This window comes from Tachysurus fulvidraco, chromosome 4, assembly GCF_022655615.1.
Source record: "Tachysurus fulvidraco isolate hzauxx_2018 chromosome 4, HZAU_PFXX_2.0, whole genome shotgun sequence".
Lineage (NCBI taxonomy): Eukaryota > Metazoa > Chordata > Actinopteri > Siluriformes > Bagridae > Tachysurus > Tachysurus fulvidraco.
This window is the reverse complement of record NC_062521.1, coordinates 28,385,331-28,408,174: the sequence shown is the minus strand read 5'-3', so window position 1 is coordinate 28,408,174 and position 22,844 is coordinate 28,385,331. Positions and strand designations below refer to the sequence as shown.

Here is a 22,844-nt window from a genome sequence, read left to right as displayed (position 1 = left end):
AAAGTCCATAAATGACAGAATGTCATGTTGGAGATATAGAAAAGCTTGTCTCATGCTGTTGTTTGATTAATGTTACGACAAGTACGTTATAAAAACCTTTAGAATGTGACATATTTTATCACATGCCTGTGCGAAAAATTCTGGATTCCTATTGGCTTAGGATAAGAGCTTCTAATAAACTGTAACATATGCCGGAATGTATCCATGACAACAAGCTCTTTCTGTGTGTGTGTGTGTGTGTGTGTGTGTGTGTGTGTGTGTGTGTGTGTGTGTGTGTGTGTGTGTGTGTGTGTGTGTGTGTGTCTGTGTGTGTTTTTGTGTGTGTGTGTGTGTGTGTGTGTGTGTGTGTGTGTGTGTGTGTGTGTGTGTGTGTGTGTGACCTTTCTCCTTTTCATAATTAACAATCTATAACGTGTCATTATTAAATGTCATCTTTCATAATTACCTCTAACCTGTCTTCCCCAGGAAAAGGTTTCCACACACACTTTCTTCTCGCTTCTGAGCCAAAACCTGTTTTATTAAAGTGAGCTACATCAAGGCCAGAGCAATGCGTTGATGTGTGTTCAGCTACACACAGTTACACACAGCTACACACACTGCTACACACTGATGGCTTTGTGTTCTTCACCGCTGAGCCTTTTTATTCCTAATATGCATTTCTGTGTGACTTGTCTGACCTGAAATACAAAACAAATCCCTTTTTACAATTCTCTGATCTTGGTGCAGCAGAGAACACACACACACACACACACACACACACACACACACACACACACACACACACACACACTCTACTAAACACTCGTATGTTTCTTTGTCTCCCAATACACCAAATTCTGAGATAAAATTCTAAATCCTGATTTAGTCAGAAGCTGCCGATTAATTTTCCCTAAACTCGAGATGCTGCAAAATTACAGGTCTATATTATACATGTGCTCATGTTAATATGTTCTGAAAATGCTTTTGAAGTATCAACGTTACTCAGAGATGTACAGTAGCAGCTCCAGGTGTTCTGCTTCATGATGATTTCAGACATTCAGTGAGAAGATACAAACTCCATGTGGTCTTTGAGGACAACAACCTCCTCATCAATACACAATTATCAGACTGTAAATGACTGTAAAAAGGTCATCATTCATAATAACACTGTCTGGTGTTTATAACAGTTTATAATCACACCCTCCAGTGTCACCTAAATGAGGATGAGGTTCACTTTTGTGTCTGGTTCCTCTCAAGGTTCCTTCCTCTTCCATCTAAGGGAATGTATCCACACCAGAGTCACCTCAGTCACCTCAGACTTGTTCATTAGGGATAAATACAAACACATTTAAATATAAGTCTAATATTAATTTTGTATTATATTCATCTTTGTATAATCAACTTTCTGTATGTTTTAAGTTATTTAAGGGTGCTTCCACACCTGCCTTGTTTAGATCAGCTGAATCATACCAGAGTTCCATTGCTCGTTTGGTGCGGTTCGTTTGGGCAGGTGAGAATGCAGCAATCAAACTCTGGTGCGCACCAAAAGCGGACTAAACAAGCGTAGCGAGACCTCCTTGAAGAGGTGGTCTCGGTACGCTTTCAAACGAACTCTGGTACGGTTCGTTTGTGGTGAGAACACGGTCCGAGATCGAATAGACCTAACTGCAAAAAGTATTGCGCATTTTGGACTAAACCAGCTGCCGTAGTTGGTCGTTGGCAATATTTTCGGAAGATAAGTGTCACAGTTTCGCAAAGGTAATGCTCGCCGATTCCTGAAGTGTCTTGCGATGCGTCTTCACCGTTTGCAGTGCATTAAAATGATATTTTCAAGCCGCATCCGCGCTTCATTCTGAAAATGAAGACTTTGCATAGAACGCTGTATACGAGCGATGTAGTAGATTACAACCACGAACATAATCGCAGCACGCAGTCGTCTCTCCATGGTGGACTGTATGCTGTAGTTTCCTGTAATTTCCTCTTTTTGTTTACTTCCGGAGTTTCGTTGAAATTTCCCGCACGTTTATTCTGACCGATCGAGAAGCAGTTTAGGAAATACGCTCAAAGACATGTGGCCAATGAGTGATGTGGATGTTATCACATGACTGCATTTTGGTTCGTTTCAACTGGTGCAGAACAGAACGATCGGTGTGGTGTGAAAAGGAACCAAACCTGGTAAAAAGCTATGATGTACTATATCATTTTTTTGCTTTTGGTCCGGACCAAATGAACCGTACTATAGGTGTGAAAGCACCCTAAAGCTGCTTTGAGACAATGTCCAATGTTAAAAGTGCTTTGTAAATAAAATTGGATAAGTATTGAATTGAATTGAACAACGATGACAGAAGAGTTTAAACTTAAACAGATTATATTTCATATATTTTAATCTGATGCAGTTTTCAGGAAGGAGTCTCCAGTGTCAGAGTTTTTGTTTTGTAATGGAAGTAGAGGACTCTCAAGCAGTCTCAAGTAGAGGACTCTCAAGCAGTTAAAGCTATGGGTTGTGGATCAGAGTTCAAGCCCCAGGAGAGCCAAGCTGCATTGATCGGCCCTTGAGGAAGGCCCTTAACCCTCACTGCTCCAGGGGTGTTGTATCATAGCTGACCCTGTGCTCTGAACCCAACCACTGAAGTTGGGACCTTCTTCAAATTAGGGGTAAAGCTGTAAGTTAGTGACGTGACATACGGCTAAGTACAGTGACCCATACTGCGTATAACCCATCCAAAATGCACACACACAGCAGTGAACACACACACAGTAGTGATCACAAACACACACACACCGTGAACACACACCCGGAGCAGTGGGCAGCCATTTATGCTGCGGTGCCCGGGGAGCCGTTGGGGGGGTTTGGTGCCTTGCTCAAGGGCACCTCAGTTGTGGTATTGAGACTCGAACCCACAACCTTAGGGTTAGGAAACAAACTCTCTAACCATTAAGCCACAACTTCCCACGACATCTTTAGGACAAAAGAGTTAACTCTATTCGAACTCTCTAGTAACACTCTCTAGTAATAACTACATAATAGCTCTTTAACACCTCCCTAATAATGCTTTAATAACTCTCTACTAAATCTCTAATACGTCAGTAGACCTTCCTTAATTACCCTCTGGTAATTCTATAATAACTATCCAGTAACTTTCTTTTAACTTTATATTAACTATTAACTCTAGTAATTATCTTGTAACTCTCTGTTAGCTCTGTAGTGACTCTTTACTAATCTTTGGTAACTTTTTAATTACTATTTACTAATTCTATAATGGTGGGGATCACGGTGGCTTAGTGGTTAATAGGTTTGCCTCACACCACCAGGGTCAGGGTTCGATTCCCGCCTTGTGTGTGTGGAGTTTGCATGTTCTCCCTGTGCCTCGGGGGTTTTCTCCGGGTACTCCGGTTTCCTCCCCCGGTCCAAAGACATGCATGGTAGGTTGATTGATTGATGCCCGATGACGCCCGAGATAGGCACAGGCTCCCCGTGACCCGAGAAGTTTGGATAAGCGGTAGAAGATGAGTGAGAGAGAGTAATTCTATAATAACTCTCTAGTAACTCTCCAATAACTTAATGGCATCTCAATTAACAATTAAGTCTATATTCACTCTCTAGTAACTATCTAAGAACTCTATATTAACGCATAGTATCTCTTCTAACTCTTTATTAACTCTTTATTAAACCTTTGGTAACCGTTTAAATACTATCTACTAATTCTATAATAAATCTCTAGTTACTTGTAATTTTATATTAACTCTCTAACAATTCTCTAGTAACTCTTTATTAACTTTAATCTCTATATTAACTTTCAAATATCTCTGGATTAACTATTACAAATCTATATTACCTCTCTAGTAACTTTCTAATAACTCTATATTAACACCCAAGTACTGTACCTCTCTTGTACCTCTATATTAACTCTTTAGTTAATGTTGGACTTACTCCAGTTTAATTTTTATTTGTCAAAAGCCCTATTGCTAAAGTGATAGGTGTATTTTGACATTTAGCTAATTTTTCCATCCAGCTGAGAAGGTCAGGTTTAAGTGTCTTGCTCACTGGTCCAGCAGCAACAGATTGGTAATGCTGGGGTTTAAACTCATGTCTTATGCTAGGCTCTAATCACAGCTCTGTAATTTTTTTTTATTTTTTTTTGAGTGTGGTTTTTGAATCCTTACTTTATTTCCTGCAGGAAAGTTCACATGCATTGAGGTGCGTTTTCACCTGGAGAGACAGATGGGTTATTACCTGATCCAGATGTACATCCCCAGTCTGCTTATCGTCATCCTCTCCTGGGTGTCCTTCTGGATCAACATGGATGCTGCTCCTGCTCGTGTGGCTCTGGGCATCACCACGGTGCTCACCATGACCACACAGAGCTCTGGCTCCAGAACATCTCTGCCTAAGGTCAGACTACACCATTAACTCTCTATGAACTGCATAAGAACCCTCAAAAAACTCTCAAACACTTTCCCTAACTACGTTCTAATATTAATAAGATAGTAGTGACCTTCGCTAACTTCTCTAATGCCCTAATAATGCTTAAACCTTATGTAAGAACTCTGTAGTAACTCTCTAATAACTCTCTAATAAGGCTCTAATAACTCTTTAACACCTTCCTAACAAAACTCTAATGTATATATATATATATATATATATATATATATATATATATATATATATATATATATATATATATATATATATATTCTATAATACAATACACCTTTTATAATAACCCTCTATATTAACTGTCTAGTAATTCTAAATTAGCTCTTCAGTAACTCTCATAACTCTTTATTATCTATTACCTCTATATTAATTCTAGCAATGTTCTAATAACTCTGTATTAACTCTCTATTACCTATGAAATTTCTATTTTTTTTTATTCAAATTTATTCAAATTAGCTTTCTAGTATCTCTCTCATAACACTACATTATATGTGCATGTGTGTGTTATATGTACGTGTGTGTGTGTGTGTGTGTGTGTGTGTGTGTGTGTGTGTGTGTGTGTGTGTGTGTGTGTGTGTGTGTGTGTGTGTGTGTGTGTGTGTGTGTGTGTGTGTGTGATTCAGGTCTCCTATGTGAAGGCTATAGATATCTGGATGGCCGTGTGTTTGCTCTTCGTGTTCTCGGCACTACTGGAGTACGCGGCAGTGAACTTTGTCTCGAGGCAGCACAAGGAGCTGCTGCGCTTCCATCGGAGGAGAAAGAAGTCAAGAAAGGTGAGAAGGTGATGGAGGGAACACAGGGAATCGTAAAAGAATGTACAGAACGTGCTGACAACATGTAGAGAACGGGAAAGAATGTACAGTAGTAAGTCTGTCGAGCAAGAAAGAAAACATGTAACGTCAGTTTTCACGGGATAGAAAGAGGGATGAATGGATGATGGGGTTCTCTTTTTTATATTATATTATATTATATTATATTATATTATATTATATTATATTATATTATATTATATTATATTATATAGGAATAAAAGGAATGTTTGTGTTTCAGAGCTAATTGTTTTTATTTATATTAGATGTTTCTGTTCTACTGTTTTATTGCTGTACAGACAGTGAATCTGCTTAGTTATTATGTCTGTGGATTAACTGCAAGCCATATTACTAAGCTCAAACATTAACCACACACACACATACACACACGCACACGCACACGCACACACACACGCACACACACACACACACACGCATACACACACATACACACACATACACACACACACACACACACACACACACACACACCCTTCATTATTATAGTTTATATGTAGCACGTGCTCCACAACACTGCCACCTGAAGGCCATGATGTGTAATGACAGCTGATGAAATCTGGTTTCTGGAGCTTCTATTACAGTAGTTGTCAAGGTCATAAGGGTCACATTGCATTCAGCTACATACATGTTAAAAACCTTTGCTCGTTAAGATTTATTATGGAATCATTTGTTTTTAAGTAAGATGTTAAAAAATATGTACAGTGTGCAACTTACCTCTAATGTTGCATCCAATGATCAGGAAGTACAAAGCTACAGGACTGCAGATCATCAAAAACTGTGGTCCCCAACCTTTTTTTCGTCGCGGACCGGTCAATGTTTGATCATTTTACCGTGGCCTGCTGGGGGTGGGGGGTGGTGGATATACAATTAAATTAAAATAAATAATTTTAATTTAATTGTATTTAAACATGCCTTTTTAACTCACTACAACGCTAAATCAATGAGAACCCTGAGCTTGTTTCTTTACAACGAGACGGTTCCATCTGGGGTAATAGGAGACAATGACACCCGAAGTGTGTCGCTTATGTCCAGTTTATTCCGTTGTTTTGTTTCGGTTGCCGTCACTGCAGAAAACCCCGCTTCACACAGATAGCATGTCGGAAATGGCGATAGGGATGTAAGTGCTGTGGTGACAATCTCAGGGTATTCCGCCATGACTTTAATCCAGAACACCGGCAGAGTTTCTAACTTTCTAACGACGTCTGTTTCCTGCTCATTTTTGCTAATTTGTCGGTTAAATTTGAGCAAACACAATATACACGTACACCAAGCACTGTTAAACATGACAAAGTACCGGTGAACAGAGAGAAGAGCGATACACACCTTCTCTCTCCACCAAAGCTACAACGCCACTGTCGCTCGCAGCCGCTCAGCTCCAGACGTCACCTAAACCCGGACAGATATCACGATATTTTGCGCATGTGCGGTATTGGTGCGGCTTTAGGTGACGTCTCTCAGCTCCCGGTTAATGTCTCGTCCATGGAAAGTCGCACAAACCCGAGAGAAATACACCACAGTAAATAAAATGGGAATATTTTAATGTTCCTTGAGCGGCCCGGTACCATTTGGTCCACGGACCGGGGGTTGGGGACCACTGATCTAAAACACCTGTATGTAGAAGTGACTCTGACTTTGTATATTTCTTTATTTCAGTTAACCAAAGAACGAAAATAATCCCGCTGTTCATTTTTTCATCAGCTTACACAGCTGTACATATAGGAAGTATTTTGAGTCAACATGCATGGTATGTTGTTTCACTATCATACTGTGGTCAGCGGTTTAATCTCACTTCCTGTTCAAACACATGCTTAGGTTTTGTTTTCTTCTTTCTTCCTTATTCGATGCATGCAATGTTTGTCAACTCATCACTATCTTGCATGCTTTATTGTTTTGCTTGCTGTTTTTGTCTTTTGTCTTTTTTTTTTTTGGTCATGTCTTTCTCTTCACTCCTGAATGCTAAAAGTTGTACAGTCGCACATCCGAGGAGGAAATCCCAGAATCTTTCTGCCGTGGGAACGGTTTAAGGAATTCCGAGCGTACGTACGGATATCAGGGTCACACCGCGGATCCCATGGATGGGGTAAACACTGCGACCGTGCTGTGACTCCCACCCTGACCCCGTCCATCATCCAACACGTGTTTGTGTTTCCATCACTTACCCACTTTCTCTGAACGTTCCATTGGTCTGTGTTTGGGAAATGTTTTAAATTCAGCTCTGAAAAAAAAAATATATAAAGAAATAAAACACTGTCATGCTGAAAAATAATCAATGACATGGTGATATAATGAAGTTGATTTAATTTTAGAGCAAAGCAATTATTTTTATAATATCGCTTTTTATTCATTCCTAATTATATTTAACTCCTTGTCCCTGAGGCCTGTTTTATTGTGTTCATGTTGATGATTAAATGTCTCACTGCACGGTGGTGTTAATATAAAGCTCATATGCAAGAATTTGTAGAGTCGTGACTCATTTTAGATCTGACTCACAGTTTGTTCACATGTGTTTCCTTCCGGTAGCTAAAAACACACCTGTGGATTTCAATACACTTTATCTACAGTATTCCCAGCTCATGACCCGCGTTCTCTGGAGAAAACTGACCAGGATAATGTTCTTACTGAAGATGAATGAATCATAACTGAACCACCTGTCAATATTAGTCCTAAATTTGTCACTTAATTATATCTGTATATCCGGGGCTGGAGGTTTGATACGTGCTTCCTTTCCCACCTGTGTGTGTGTCTGTGTGTAGAGTTGGCATGTGCTTCTTGTGTACTGTGTCCTATAATGGGTTGGCATGTGCTTCCTGTGTACTGTGTCCTGTAATGGGTTGGCATGTGCTTCCTGTGTACTGTGTCCTGTAATGGGTTGGCATGTGCTTCCTGTGTACTGTGTCCTGTAATGGGTTGGCATGTGCTTCCTGTGTACTGTGTCCTGTAATGGGTTGGCATGTGCTTCTTGTGTACTGTGTCCTGTAATGGGTTGGCATGTGCTTCTTGTGTAATGTGTCCTGTAATGGGTTGGCATGTGCTTCCTGTGTACTGTGTCCTATAATGGGTTGGCATGTGCTTCCTGTGTACTGTGTCCTGTAATGGGTTGGCATGTGCTTCCTGTGTACTGTGTCCTGTAATGGGTTGGCATGTGCTTCCTGTGTACTGTGTCCTGTAATGGGTTGGCATGTGCTTCCTGTGTACTGTGTCCTGTAATGGGTTGGCATGTGCTTCCTGTGTACTGTGTCCTGTAATGGGTTGGCATGTGCTTCCTGTGTACTGTGTCCTGTAATGGGTTGGCATGCCCTGAGTCCCCTGGGATAGTCTCCAGGTTCCCCATGGAGCATGTGAAGGATAAATGGTATAGAAGATGGATGGACGGATGGACGGATGGATGGATGGATGGATGGATGGATGGATGGATGGATGGCTCAATGGATGAATAGATGGAGGGGTGGATGGGTGGATGGATAACTGGATAGATGGATAGATTGATGGTTGGATGGATGGATGGATGGATGGATGGATGGATGGATGGATGGATGGTTCAACGGGTGAATAGATGGAGGGGTGGATGGATGGATGGATGGATGGATGGATGGATAACTGGATGGATGGATTGATGGATGGATGGATGAATGGATGGATAGATGGAGGGGTGGATGGATAACTGGATAGATGGATGGATTGATGGTTGGATGGATGGATGGATGGATGGATGGATGGATGGATGGATGGATGGATGGATAGATGGCTCAACAGATGAATAGATGGATGATGGATGGATGGATGGATGGATGGATGGATGGATGGATGGATGGCTCAATGGATGAATAGATGGAGGGGTGGATGGATAGCTGGATGGATGGATTGATGGGTGGATGGATGGATGGATGGATGGATGGATGGATGGATGGAGGGGTGGATGGGTGGATGGATAACTGGATAAATGGATGGATTGATGGTTGGATGGATGGATGGATGGATGATGGATGGATGGATGGATGGATAGATGGCTCAATGGATGAATAGATGGATGGTTGGATGGATGGATGGATGGATGGATGGATGGAATGATGGATGGATAGATGGATGGATGGATGGATGGATGGAATGATGGATGGATAGATGCATGGATGGATGGATGGATGGATGCATGGATGGCTCAACGGATGAATAGATAGAGGGGTGGATGGGTGGATCAATAACTCGATAGATGGATGGATTGATGGTTGGATGGATAGGTGGGTGGATGGGTAGGTGGATGGACGGATGGAAGGATGGATTGATGGGTGGATGGATAGATGGATGGATGGATGGTTGGGTGGAAGAATTGGTAGATGGATGGATTGATGAATGGATGGAAAGAATTGTACCTTTAACATACTTTCTGCTTCTGTAACCAATAACAGATACACAGACTGTGGATTGGAAAATTTACGGTTTAAGTTCTACCTGCGAATCAGAGCACTGAGCGACTCTGCTGCTGCACTCAGGATCGATTCTTGGTATCTTGTTAGCAGAACATTCCATTTCCAGATCAGCTGGAGTTAGCCTCATGTAGAGATGGACTTTTTTCAACCTTCATTGAAAGTAGAGATAGACCGTAGCGGGGTTTTCTTGTGTAGGAAGATGGTGTTGAGGAAACAGCTGAGGTTCTCCTCTAATGCCTCTTTTCCACCGGAAAGAACCGGGTGCTGGTTCAGAGCTAGCGCTAGTGCTGGTTCAAAGTTTGTTCCACTGGCGAACCTTCTAAGAACCGGTTTGCCTTTCCACCGGCTAGAGAGCATCACAGCGCCGAGTGTGACGTCACTGTATACGTGTCACGTGTCCCAGCAACGTTAGCGCAGCAGCGACAAACACAAACACAACAACAATGGTGGATGTTGCTTTACTGTTAATGCTCATGGCTTTGTGAACATACATTGGCATCCAAACGCGGCGAATAAAACATGTACGTGCAGCTCCGTGTAATCTGTATAAACGGAGGTTGTAATCGATAAAGTACATAACTTTATTGTATCGTAAACACAGAAAAAAATTTAGCCTTAGCACGTAGCTAATCTACTACCATGTGTGCTGATAATGTATCATATCGCGGTAAAGTAAAAGTGTATTAAACATTAGTATACTTAAGGTACATTATCAAATGCGCTAACAGTAGCCCCGCCCACAGCCCCGGACACAAGCGGTTCTTAAGTCTAGACCAGCAACGTTTTGGTGCTACTTAAGAACCACTTTTCATGGTTCAGGGCCGGTGCTTTGGCGGTCGAAACAGAAAGAACTGGTTCTAAATTAGGCTCTGGCTCCGAACCAGCACTCGAACTGCCTCGGTGGAAAAGGGGCATAAGGAATCTCGAAAATATACATGATGTTCTTAGTAAAGTCAATAACCATCTATTTTGTTGTGCTCACGTTCAGAGACAGGTTCATTGCACAAAAAGTTCTCAGTATTCACCCTGTTTCCAAAAGAGAGAATATTTGTGAGGAAAGACGTTGCATCAAAGAACCAAACTAATGCAGCACTAACTAATGTAATGCTGCTTAGTGAATGTAGCGTCGCTTAGTGTAGCTGTGGTTTCTGTACGTTACACTGAGGAGCTGTTTTATTAGATAAAGGGATGCAGGATGTAGAGGATCGAACAGAAGGGTTGTCAGGGCAGTATATATGAGACGTACTGTATATAGCATATCTTCTTGGCTGCTTAGGCTAGTTTACTAACTATCTTCATTTATCACACTGTGGGGCTGTCAGCAGTTCACTTTGTTAGTATGAAAATTTATCATAGATGAAACCAGTTTGACAGTAAAAAATGTCTTCTTTGGGTTTAATGGGTTGTTAAAAAAAATTGAAAACACTTCATACTTCCATCCTTGCCTGAAGGACTTCTTTACTTCATGATGACACTTCATGATGTTCTTCTTATTCTTATTCTTATTCTTATTCTTATTCTTATTCTTATTAATCTAATTCATATAACTGAGCAATGGAGGGTTAAGGGCTACATTACATTATATCACTACATCACTACATCTAAGGGCACCACTACATCTTATTGTCATTTAAATCTAAATAACATTCTTTGTGAAAGAACTCTTTCAGAGCCACAGGTTGTACATCGCAGTCCGATCCAACTGTCTCGGCTCTGAGAATCTGATCCAGATTTAAGTTTGTTTTTTTTCTTTTGGAGTTGAACATGGTATTAAAATCTCCCAGATGTTGCTGTAAATGCTTGTAGATATACGCAGCAGACATGAGTGGAATTAAAGTGGCATAAGTTTATGGAGGAGTCTGATGTCTGATACAATACACAATTGTCTGGCCATGTTGGATTGAATGTTTCGGGAACCTTTTGCCGTACGGCAGGAGGGTGAAGAGGTCGAGATGTGATTCTGGTGCACATTCGGTGTAAACGTCTGTGAGGGACGGAAAAGCGACCTGGATGACCTCCAGGAAGTGATGCGGCTGCTCGGGATGATGTGGTTAGTCCCACTGGAGAATGTGGTGAGGAGACAAAGTAGAGGTAGAACGTAGCTAGGATTTTTTTGGCTACAAAGCCGGAGTGTGTAGGGACCAGCCGAGGTTCTGCGCCAGGGGAAAACCCGGGGATTCAGTGCTCTTGACAATCTCTACAGAAGAGCTGTCAAATTTCATCACAGAGTCCTGAAGTCAACAGCCATCTGTTTTGTTTTCTTCACGTTCAGGGACAGGTTGTTGGCTCGGCCGCCGGAGCTTCTCTCTGTACGCTGACTCGTTAGTCTTGCTGATGAAACCCAACACAGATTGTGTCATCTGCAACCTTTATGATGGGACTGACTTGTCTGCTCGTATTTTCAATCTAATCTGTACAAAAAAAAAAGAAGTACAGTAGAAACTCAAATTGTCTCAACAAGCATGAATATGACATGTGTAGAAGCGGGAATAATAGATCGTGAATCCCTTTTGCATCTGACATGTTTACTCCATGTGTGTAAGACTGTGTTTATTTACTGAGGGAAAAAAAAACCTTTCTGTTTCTCTGCCAATACTGGAAAAAAAAACCCTGAGAGGTTTGATTCTATGTTCTTGCACAATCATTTCCATACACAGAGCCTCGCGAACAAACATCTCTTTGTTGCAAGAACTTTTTCCACAAGATTCATCCAAAAGGCATTAGTCTAGAGGATGGGTGACTTTTGACAGATTCCCAGTTTCCAATTTTAGCTCTCAGCGGGGAAGGGGGGGGGGGATCCTTTATAAAGAAAAGGATCAGTGAGTGAGATTTAAGGTGAGGGAAACCTAGGATCGGATTATCGCCAAAGGTCGAAGGTCATGGCAGGCATAAAGATGACTTAAAAGCCTGTTTAGTTGGGCGATGAGTTCAAGGTGAGGTCACTACTGAAAGGTGTTTGTTGTTAATACTCTGTGTGTGTGTGTGTGTGTGTGTGTGTGTGTGTGTGTGTGTGTGTGTGTGTGTGTGTGTGTGTGTGTGTGTGTGTGTGTGTGTGTGTGTGTTTTATAAAGCATTAAAGATGGTGTTAATGAATCTTCTGTCCATCTGCCAGACTTTAGTCCTGAGATTTAAATAAACGCTGATGTCTGTTTTAGATTCAGAGCAGGAGGAAGACATGTACTGCGTTAATCCACTCTCATGTGGGTGACATTAATATACAAAACACACAGCTACGATGAGAAGGGAAATGATCTGAAATGTACTGATACCGATCAGATATTTCACAGAAACGATGAGGATAAACCTAGTTTTAGACATAATGAATCCATTCAAGCTGAGAAACTACACCAGAGAAACTATTGTCCTCTTAGTGCTCATCGTCTGCTACGTTACACCAGTCTGGGTCTAAAACGTGCTGTGTGTGTTTCAGGACACGAGACTTTCTAGACTCTTTCATCACTGAATAGGAATTTGTATACGTTTCTATATTTCTTCTTCCACTGTTTCATTCTCTCTGTATGTCTTTCTTTCTCTTTTTGCCCCACTGTTCTTTCTTCACTCTGCATTTCTCTCTTTATTCTCTGTTCATGTTTTTCTTCTCTCTCCTCTATCTATCTATCTTTTTCTCTCTCTCTCTCTCTCTCTCTCTCTCTCTCTCTCTCTCTCTCTCTCTCTCTCTCTCTCTCTCTCTCTCTCTCTCTCTCTCTCAGGAGGAGGAGGTACGTGAAAGCCGTCACAGCTACGCCCCTAATGCAGGGAAAGATGTCCCGATGGCCAAATCCACCAATAACACCGGCTCTAACTCGCTCCAGGCCCAGGGGAACACTACCACCGCTAAGAGTCCAGAGGAGATGAGGAAGATCTTCATTGACCGCGCCAAGAAGATCGACACCATATCACGTGCCGGCTTTCCTCTGGCCTTCCTCTTCTTCAACATCTTCTACTGGATTCTGTACAAAATTCTAAGATACGACGGAAATTCTAAGGACTAAACACGGAACAATACCAGGTGGGCGGAGCTTCAGTCTGATGGACAGCTACGTGTGTGATTATATATTATATATACAAACATGATATGTACTCTACTGTCGTCATAGAGACCAGGAAGTGTTACAGTGACTTGGACCAAATGGTCACAACTGGCACACACTATGCAACTGAGAGACATGATGGAGCAACACAACACACACACACACACACACACACACACACACACACACACACACACACACACACACACACACACACACTGAGTTCCCCCAAGCCCTCCCTGGATCTCACGTTTTGCTCCCACCGTCTCTCTCGTGTCCTACAGCCTTTTACTGCCAGAGTTTTGGTTTAATACATTTAAAAAAATAAAAGCTTACATAAGTTATAAAAAATATAAAAGAAAATAGATCAATGTCTTTTTTTTTCTATTATTATACAACCATTTTAAACTCCAAATATCAGAATCATCCCTTAAAAAAATGCTTCTAAAATTCTTTTTCTTCTTCTTCTTATTATTATTATTATTATTATTATTATTATTATTATTATTATTATTATTAACACATCCGAGTCTGAATGATGAGCAGGAAATTGTGAAATTATATTTTTAAAACTTGCATGTTTTCATTTCAGGTAGCAAATGTAGCTGAAATGAATCGATAGAAATAATAATCTAAAGGATGAAAAGTTTCCATGGAAACAGGAGATAATTGTTGGTAATTGTTCGATTGGTACAGATCAGGAATTTTGAGGATCTAACGATGATCAAACGACAGGTCTAACGGCCGGGTCGTCCTGAGAAGCAAAGTGAACTCAACACTGAACTTTTACTTCATCCCATATCACAGCACTTCCATACTACAATCTATACAGTACTGTACACAAGGCTTATGCACGAGGGACGGCTCACGGATGTCTGTACAAGTGATAATCTTATCGTTAACTTTATCTTTACCCAGTAAGCTCTAATAAACAAGGTTTATATTTGACATCACAACTGTTGCGCGTTACTGTCTCGGGTTTAAAAATAATGTGGCTGGATTTGTTTTGTTTTTTCAGTATGACTGAAGCAAACTCTATTACACAATATAAACCTTTAGCCTGATATTTTTATTTATAATATTTGTAAAAATGTTGTAATGTTACTACAGCAAACAAGCATGTGGGTGCATAAGACTTGTACAGTACTGTATATAAGTGTGTGTGTGTGTGTGTGTGTGTGTGTGTGTGTGTGTGTGTGTGTGTGTGTGTGTGTGTGAATAATAATAATAATAATAATAATAATAATAATAATAATAATAATAATAATAATAATAATAATAAAACAATAAGACTGTGTTTTTGTTCTGTTTGTTTTTATTTTATTTTGTTTTGTTTATTTATTTATGTTTGTTTTGTTTTGCCTTGGGTTTGTTTTGTTTGTTGTTTTGTTTGTCCATTTGTTTTTATTTATTTATTCTCATTTCTTCTAATCACAATTAGTCTTTGCCCTCTTTTTAAATTTGCAGCATTTGCATTTATTTATTTATTTATTTATTTATGCAAATGAGGCTTTATCCATTAGTGGAATATGCAGCAATTTGCATATTGATAAAAGTAAAACCTGGTCTTTTAGATGATGGTTTTTAAAACATTTATTTCACTGTGAAGATGGTTTTGGGGTCATTGTAAAAACATTATAAAATTAAATTTAGATCTATGAGGAAACAACATTTGGGGAAATGCTTGTGTAGAAATTTGCAAATCTCTGCAAAAAATTATTTCATAACAGCAGGTCATCCACAAAAAAAAGGATTTTTTTTTAAAAAAAAATAAAACCCAGTTCAATTTCTGAATTTCTCAAAAAAAAAAAAATCTCAGAAGTATTAAGTGCACAACACAACACCACTTGTCTGTCCTTTTATAATATTAATCAATTTGTTCTCAGTTTGACTTTTTGCCCAGATTTATGTCAGTCATTTTTTATTGCTTGTTTTGTCTGTTTATTTGTTTTTCTTTTTTTTCCTGTTTAGTTTGGTTTGTTTTTTATTCGTTTATTTAGTTTTGATCCATTTGGTTTTGTTTGGATTTGTTCTGTTTTATTTGGTTGTTTATTTGTTTTGCTTTTTTTTTCTGTTCGGGCTTTCATTGTTATTTTATTATTTGTTTTTTCTTTGTAATGATTTACTTCGTTTGTTTATTTGTTTGCTTTATTTTGTAACACAAATGTCTTAATGTCTTACCACACCACTGGTTTGTTTCCTTTTTAATTATAATCTGTTTGTAATCAGTCATAATTGTTCCCAAGCTTCACTTTATATTTACTAGTTGTCTTTTCTTTTTCTTTTTTTTTTATAATAATCCATTTACAATGAATTACACTAGATTAATTTCAGATTGATGCATCAACCCAAACACAAATCCCTGCCAGTAAGGACACTGATCGCTATATCATAACGATACATGATTGGGAAATATGCGGTAATTTGAAATTTTGAATAAATTTGGAGTGTTCCTATTTTCAGTCTAATTACTAGAACCCGCGACGATCTTTGGACACTTATTAGTTTCTCAGTAAAACTCCCTCGCACTAATCAGGGCCAGTCTTCCATATTACATCAATTTTCCCTTTAACAAAAGCTGCACTGTTCACTAAAACACTGCCAGTTTTCAGTGCTAATGCTAATGCTAATGGATGTTCCTGATAGCCAGTTTTGCTCATGTGTTGAGCAAAGAAAAAAAAAGAATTCTAAGAGAATCTGATATTCATTTGGTTCATACAGGATGATGTGTCAGGAATAAGTTTGGTTTCTCCTGGAGCCCTATCATAATTCAGTAGAGTTTCAGTTTTATGTCTTTGCCAATTTTAACAAGAGACGAAAATCCGGCTGTAGATTTCAGGAAAAATTACTTCGACGACGTAAAGAAGACTATCTAGATCCCAGATTTTTTTTAGGTAAGATTGTTTCGAATATAAGTCAACCATCGGATGCATGAAACTTATGTATGAAGTATGAATGTACATTTTTTAAAAATATGCCATGAAAGTGAATTGCATGTAAACTGCTAGTAGAATAGGTAAAGAAACGTAAATTTAAAAAACTAATTTAATCCAAAATCAAATTAAAAATCCACCCTGAAGCAGATCAAAACACTTACAGAGAAATTTCAGCAATGTGTTTAGTAAATCTGGTGTTAATATGTTGGTTAATGCTGTAAGAAGTTGTGAGTCGATGTCACAGAATGACGTTGTTAGGGGTGCATGTTTACAATGTAGATTTGTTTATTTGTTTTTGTTTTATTTTCTTAATTAGTTTTGTTTATTTGTTTGCTTTGTTTGCTGTTATTTGTTTTCTGTTTTGTTTGATTCTGTTCTACTCTGTTTTATTATTGTTTTATTCTTGGTTTTTGTTTTCTATATTTGATTTTGTTGTTTTTAGTTTTTTGTTTGTTTGTTTGTTTTTCAGTTAAAAACAAAATCAGAATTCAAAGCAGCTTTAAAAAGCTGAGTTAAGTTACAGAAATTGCTTGGCTAGTTAGACATCTGTAACAAATCTGTTTTGTTTTTGTATTGACATTGTTGTTCTTTGTTTAGCTTCTTTTTTGTTTTATTTTGCTTGTTTTCTGTTTTGTTTTGTTATTGTGTTTTTTGTTTGTTTTCTGTTTTGTTTTGTTCTGTTCTAGTGTTTTTTTGTTTTGTTTTCTGTTTTGTTCTGTTCTATTATTGTTTTATTTCATTGTTTTGTTTGTTTTCCATTTTGTTTAGTTCTGTTATTGTTTCGTCTGTTTTGTTTTCTGTTATTGTTTGGTTTTGTTTTTTGTGTGTTGTTTGTTTTCTGTTCTGAACTTTTTTATTTGTTTTGATTTTATTTTGTTATTCTTTAATCAGAATGTTATGGAGGTACACAGAGCTGAGGTACGGCAGAATCTCAGTTCAGCTAGTTAGCCTTCAATGACTGCTTTCACTGGCTGATCAAACAGCATTCATTGTGGGTCATGTAGGAAAAGTTAATGAATACTGAACATCTCATGTGGAGTATAAATATCGATACATGGTTCAGGGTGGATTTTTTTCTTTAATGAAGTGAACCACTGATCTGAAGGTTTGAGTTTAAATTCAAAAACTGAATCTAAACCCTTTTTTTTCTGTTAAGATTTGATATTTTATTTTTCCTTCCATATAAATCACTATGGATATTCCAAATATCAAATGTGTCTTTTTGTTGTTCAGCTTGGTTCAGGATTGACTAGTAATAAAATGATGGATAAAATGAAGCATTGGGAAACAATTATTAAATCAGCAAAGAATAGGTAAATAATCAAGGTGAAAGGATTCGGTCATACTTATTACTTTATGTTCGTATGTACACATGTAATTTAATTTTCCTATAAAATTCCCTTTACATATTTATTATTTATTTTCATTTGCACACAACACTTTGAAATGCCTCATAAATATAACAAATATTATGAACTTTTTATTCAACAGTAAATAAAAAAGTAAAACATTTGATGTCACTCTGCTATACAGAGATGAGATGCTTGTGTAAAATTTCTAATGCAAATGATTCCGAATTTATTTTCTACACTTGTTATGCATGAACCACTTATAATATTGATGTATATGACATTTTTCCAATGTGAACTGGACCTGTCTTACTATTCCTGCTGCTGAGAGAGAGAGCAAGAGACAGAGAGAGAGAGAGAGAGAGAGAGAGAGAGAGAGAGAGAGAGAGAGAGAGAGAGAGAGAGAGAGAGAGAGGCTCAAATATTATCGTCTGTAAATATCTTTCTCATATCTAATAAAGTTCTGCACAAAACAGCTGGAACTGAATGGAATGAATGAAAGGTGGCATGTTTACCGTCACACAGGTGTGTCTTCTTACCTAGCCGAATATGTTTTTCTTACTCTTGTGATCTATTATATAATCCTAAATAAAATGATAGACCAAATTTTCAAATCAATCAAATGTAGCTTCATTACTGCAGGCTGTGTTTTATTTTATATTGTATTTGTTTTGTTTTATCAATCCATCTAATAAAAAAATCCTTTGAGATCCATAAAGTATCTATCTATCTATCTATCTATCTATCTATCTATCTATCTATCTATCTATCTATCTATCTATCTATCTATCTATCTATCTATCTATCTATCTATCTATCTATTTGCTTTGACTGTTTTTGTTTCATTTTATTTTTCGATTTGTGTTTTTTTTTAATCAAAATTCAATGCAGCTTTACAAAGCAGAGTTTCATCAGAAACTCAGCTCAGCTAGATAAACATCCATGAGTCAGCATTTTGTTGCTATATGAAGTACAGACAGTTTAACGACTCACATCACACCACTGCTGCAGGATGTACATGCTGAGAGAGCAAATTCACTTCAGTCATTGGCTGTTAGGAAGAACGGTGATCAGTGATTGGTTGTTGGCTTTACACACTGGTGAGTAAACAAAGCCAACAACCAATCACTGACCACCATGCTTCCAAACAGCCAATGACTAATCACAAGCCTTTACCGATTACACTGTAAAAAATGATTTTTTGAACTTGTAAATAAAGATAGCATCATTTAAGTAAATTTTACAAACAAATACTATTTTGTCTTTTTACTTCAATATGTCACGTTTAATTCAATAAGCTACTTAAGGTTTCGTTTTTATTAATTGTGCTTAAATACATAGGTAAATTCAAATGGAACTGCCTAAGTAATATGTACTTAGTGTTTTGTCATTTAATGAATTCATGCAAAAAATAACAAAACCAAGTAAAACGTACTCAAAGAAGCCAGGCAATCTATGCGCATGCGTTCCTGGTTGCGGTGTGGAGCCGAGGCAGAGGAGTGCAACGGAAAATCGTCTTGAAGACTGATTATTACACGGTAAGTTAATTAAATATTTGTTTATTGGTCAATTTAGCTACCTTTGCAGAAAATTATAGAACTATTAAGACTGGTGGCTAAAGAGTTAAGGCGTCAAGTGTTAATAGTTGACAGAGTTAAGTTTGCTAAGAACCGATTTGCACAAACATCTGTTATTAGCAAAATGCATCTGTGTCGAAAGGTAGGGTCTGGTCTGGTCTGGTCTGGTCCTCGGCATGCAAACCGTTGATTTTAGAAAGCACTTTTAAACGGTGAGTGTAAATAGTCTAATATATAAATATCTTTCTGACAATAAATGATTATCCTAAAACCTATATTAGTTAATTGTTATTAAGTTGACTTAGTGTAAATGTGTTGATTGATGCTAGTTTTTTTTTTTCTCATTTTCTGTCCGTTCACAGTAACATGAGCTATTTCTGACCTGACAGAAATAGCTCATGTTACTATGAGTATTTTGCTGGCATAAGTTTTTTTTTCTTGTCGGTTCATATAAGCGTGTATGCACGTACATGTGCTTGCCGCTAACGCTAGCATATGTCTCAGGTGATTTTTCTGTCGGGTCATATAAGCATGTATGCATGTACATGTGCTTGTCGCTAACGCTAGCATCTCAGGTGATTTTTCTGTCGGGTCATATAAGCATGTATGCATGTACAGTACATGTGCTTGTCGCTAACACTAGAATATTCTCAGGTGATTTTTTTCTGTCGGTGCATATAAGCGTGTATGCATGTACACGTGCTTGTCGCTAATGCTAGCATATGTCTCAGGTGATTTTTTTTTTGTCGGTTCATATAAGCGTGTATGCATGTACATGTGCTTGTCGCTAACGCTAGCATCTCAGGTGATTTTTCTGTCGGGTCATATAAGCGTGTATGCATGTACATGTGCTTGTCGCTAATGCTAGCATATGTCTCAGGTGATTTTTTTTTTGTCGGTTCATATAAGCGTGTATGCATGTACACGTGCTTGTCGCTAATGCTAGCATATGTCTCGGGTGTATTAAAATAATCGTTCAAAAATGTGCTTCTTAAAGTTTCTCTTTTATTATTTTTTGTTTGTTTCTAGTAGCAACTTAAACTGCTTAAAATATGTAGTCATTTGCAGATGTTCATTAACGTTTTACAGTGAATGTGATGGAAAAACATGGAACTGTACCACTTCCTTGCCTACATCAAGATTGTCTGTGCACATTTAACTAAATTGATGCACTTAAGTTCCACTTTTCTAAGATTCTTCTTGTTGAAGAATGTATTTTCCTCGAAACACTGTATTGTATATTAAGTAGTGTAATTAATGACAGAAATTTTATTTTTGGCTGAACTAACCCTTTAAGTGCAAAGGGTGATCACACCAAATATTGATTTTGTCAATAGAAGGTAAATGAAAATTAATTTATGAAAACATTTTAAAGGCATCCCCACTTTACAGAATATTTACACAAGTGCCTAAAACGTTTTACAGTACTGAAGCTTTGCAACTAGTTTAAGTGTCTTGCAGACACAGTTCTTCATTTCGTAATTTTTTCATTCTTCATTTAATAACAGATTTAACCTCTGTGTGGGGCACTTATCACACAAAAATAAAGAGAACATACAACTTACTGTACAATATTGTAACCACTTTTTCACTCATTTGTGTATTTGACAGGATGTCAGAAGAGACATGATTGAAGATAGCTTCACCAATCATCTAATGAAGATCGTTGTACTGGGCAGCACCGCAGGAGAGGAAGATGCCAACATAGCTGATGTCGTCATTGAGGGAACTGCGGTACTGTCGGGATGCAAGAATCTTACAAATGCCTGACTTCTGCTCATGGGCTTCATTTACTCCCTGAACTTGAGCTATCCTTCAAAGCTAAGAAACACATTTGAACTGTTTCAGAAATTTTTTCTTGGACTGGATGCTTTGAAATTTTCTCCAAAAGTTAGTTAGCTCTTTGCAGAGAAAGCTATTGATGTAAGTCTGCTAGCTGGCCATTTTGTTTGGCATTGAGTGTATTTGCTTTTGTATACTTTTTGTATTTGCTAATTGTTTTTTAAGTGAGAATGTCCGCAAAAGACTTGTTAAGCTAAAGTTGTACTGAACTGTTTCACATAGTTTGTCCATTGGTTTGATCATTTCTTTAATAAAAGTACTCAAGGAAAATGTCTGTCAGTGTTTTTTTATTTTTATTTTTTATTGAAGACATCAGTTATGATGCATCACAAATTATGTTATATATGTAGATATGTTAGAACATTTAAAGTAAAGGTTACTCAGGATAACTAAAAAAGATAACTAGGCCTCTTGTGTAAAAAATGCAATAAATCATCATATATTTATAAGCATTACTTATGTAATATTTACAAACAAAAAGTCAATAAAATTAACTGGGAATTCCCAAGTAAACTTAACAATTAAAAACTTAAAAATGTCTAATTAAACTTACTAATAATTATGTTTAGGCTTTTACTTGGCAAATATTTGTAAATTTACTAGACTTTTCTGAGTGAAAAAACTTTCCAAGCTTTTTTCAAGTAAATCCCACTCCAAATTTTTTACAGTGTACCATCGTTCCTAATGAGCGGTCACTAATTGCCATCATTCCTAACCAATGATCATTCTAATCCTAATGACCAGTTACTGATCACCACTTTACCCAGCAACCAATCACTAATCACCATTGTTTCCATTGACTAATCATATTCATAACAACCAATCACCGATCACCATAATTCCCACAAACAATAACTAATAACCATTATTCCCAATTAATACTCATTATTAATATTTAGTTGCACAAGTTAACAATATTGAATGATATTTTTCAAAATTGGTTTGGAAAAACTTTTTTTTTTAAACTCAATTTAACAATTTAATTTAAAGTAACACTTAAATGACAAAAGAACGCGCGCGCGCGTGTGTGTGTGTGTGTGTGTGTGTGTGTGTGTGTGTGTGTGTGTGTGTGTGTGTGTGTGTGTGTGTGTGTGTGTGTGTGCGCGCGCGCGCGCGCTGTACGCAAGGATTTCGGCCGCTTCGCTAACGATTCGAAAGAATCTTTTTAAGTGAATCGAACATCGCGTGTTTTGATTCATTTGATTCACCAACAAGAGAAATTTGAAGCTTTGTTCAGTAACTGCTTGACATTGTAGTTATGCTATAATTTAATTACTTCTACTACTACTACTACTACTACTACTACTAATAATAATAATAATAATAATAATAATAATAATAATAATAATAATAATTTTTTATTAATCTAAAAAAGAGCACCATGTACCACAGCTGATTTCTCTGAATCATTTTTTTCTGTAAAAAAGACAAAATTTTT

General features: G+C 37.8%; 1 protein-coding gene across 2 annotated transcripts in view; it reads left to right on the top strand.

Annotated features, from left to right (window-relative positions):
• The window catches only part of glra3 (glycine receptor, alpha 3), an 84,100-nt gene extending 62,424 nt beyond the window's left edge, over window positions 1-21,676 (top strand). Inside the window, exons 7-10 of one of the 2 annotated variants that reach the window (XM_047812887.1) lie at window positions 4,158-4,372; window positions 5,041-5,190; window positions 13,382-13,680; window positions 21,176-21,676. In XM_047812887.1, the coding sequence (XP_047668843.1) occupies window positions 4,158-4,372; window positions 5,041-5,190; window positions 13,382-13,663 (647 nt within the window). In that variant the 3' untranslated portion in view covers window positions 13,664-13,680; window positions 21,176-21,676. Of the gene's footprint in view, window positions 1-4,157; window positions 4,373-5,040; window positions 5,191-13,381; window positions 13,681-14,294; window positions 14,656-21,175 lie in introns of those variants that run through there. The other variant, XM_047812888.1, reaches the window with a different exon arrangement.
• Window positions 21,677-22,844: the final 1,168 nt, after the last annotated feature.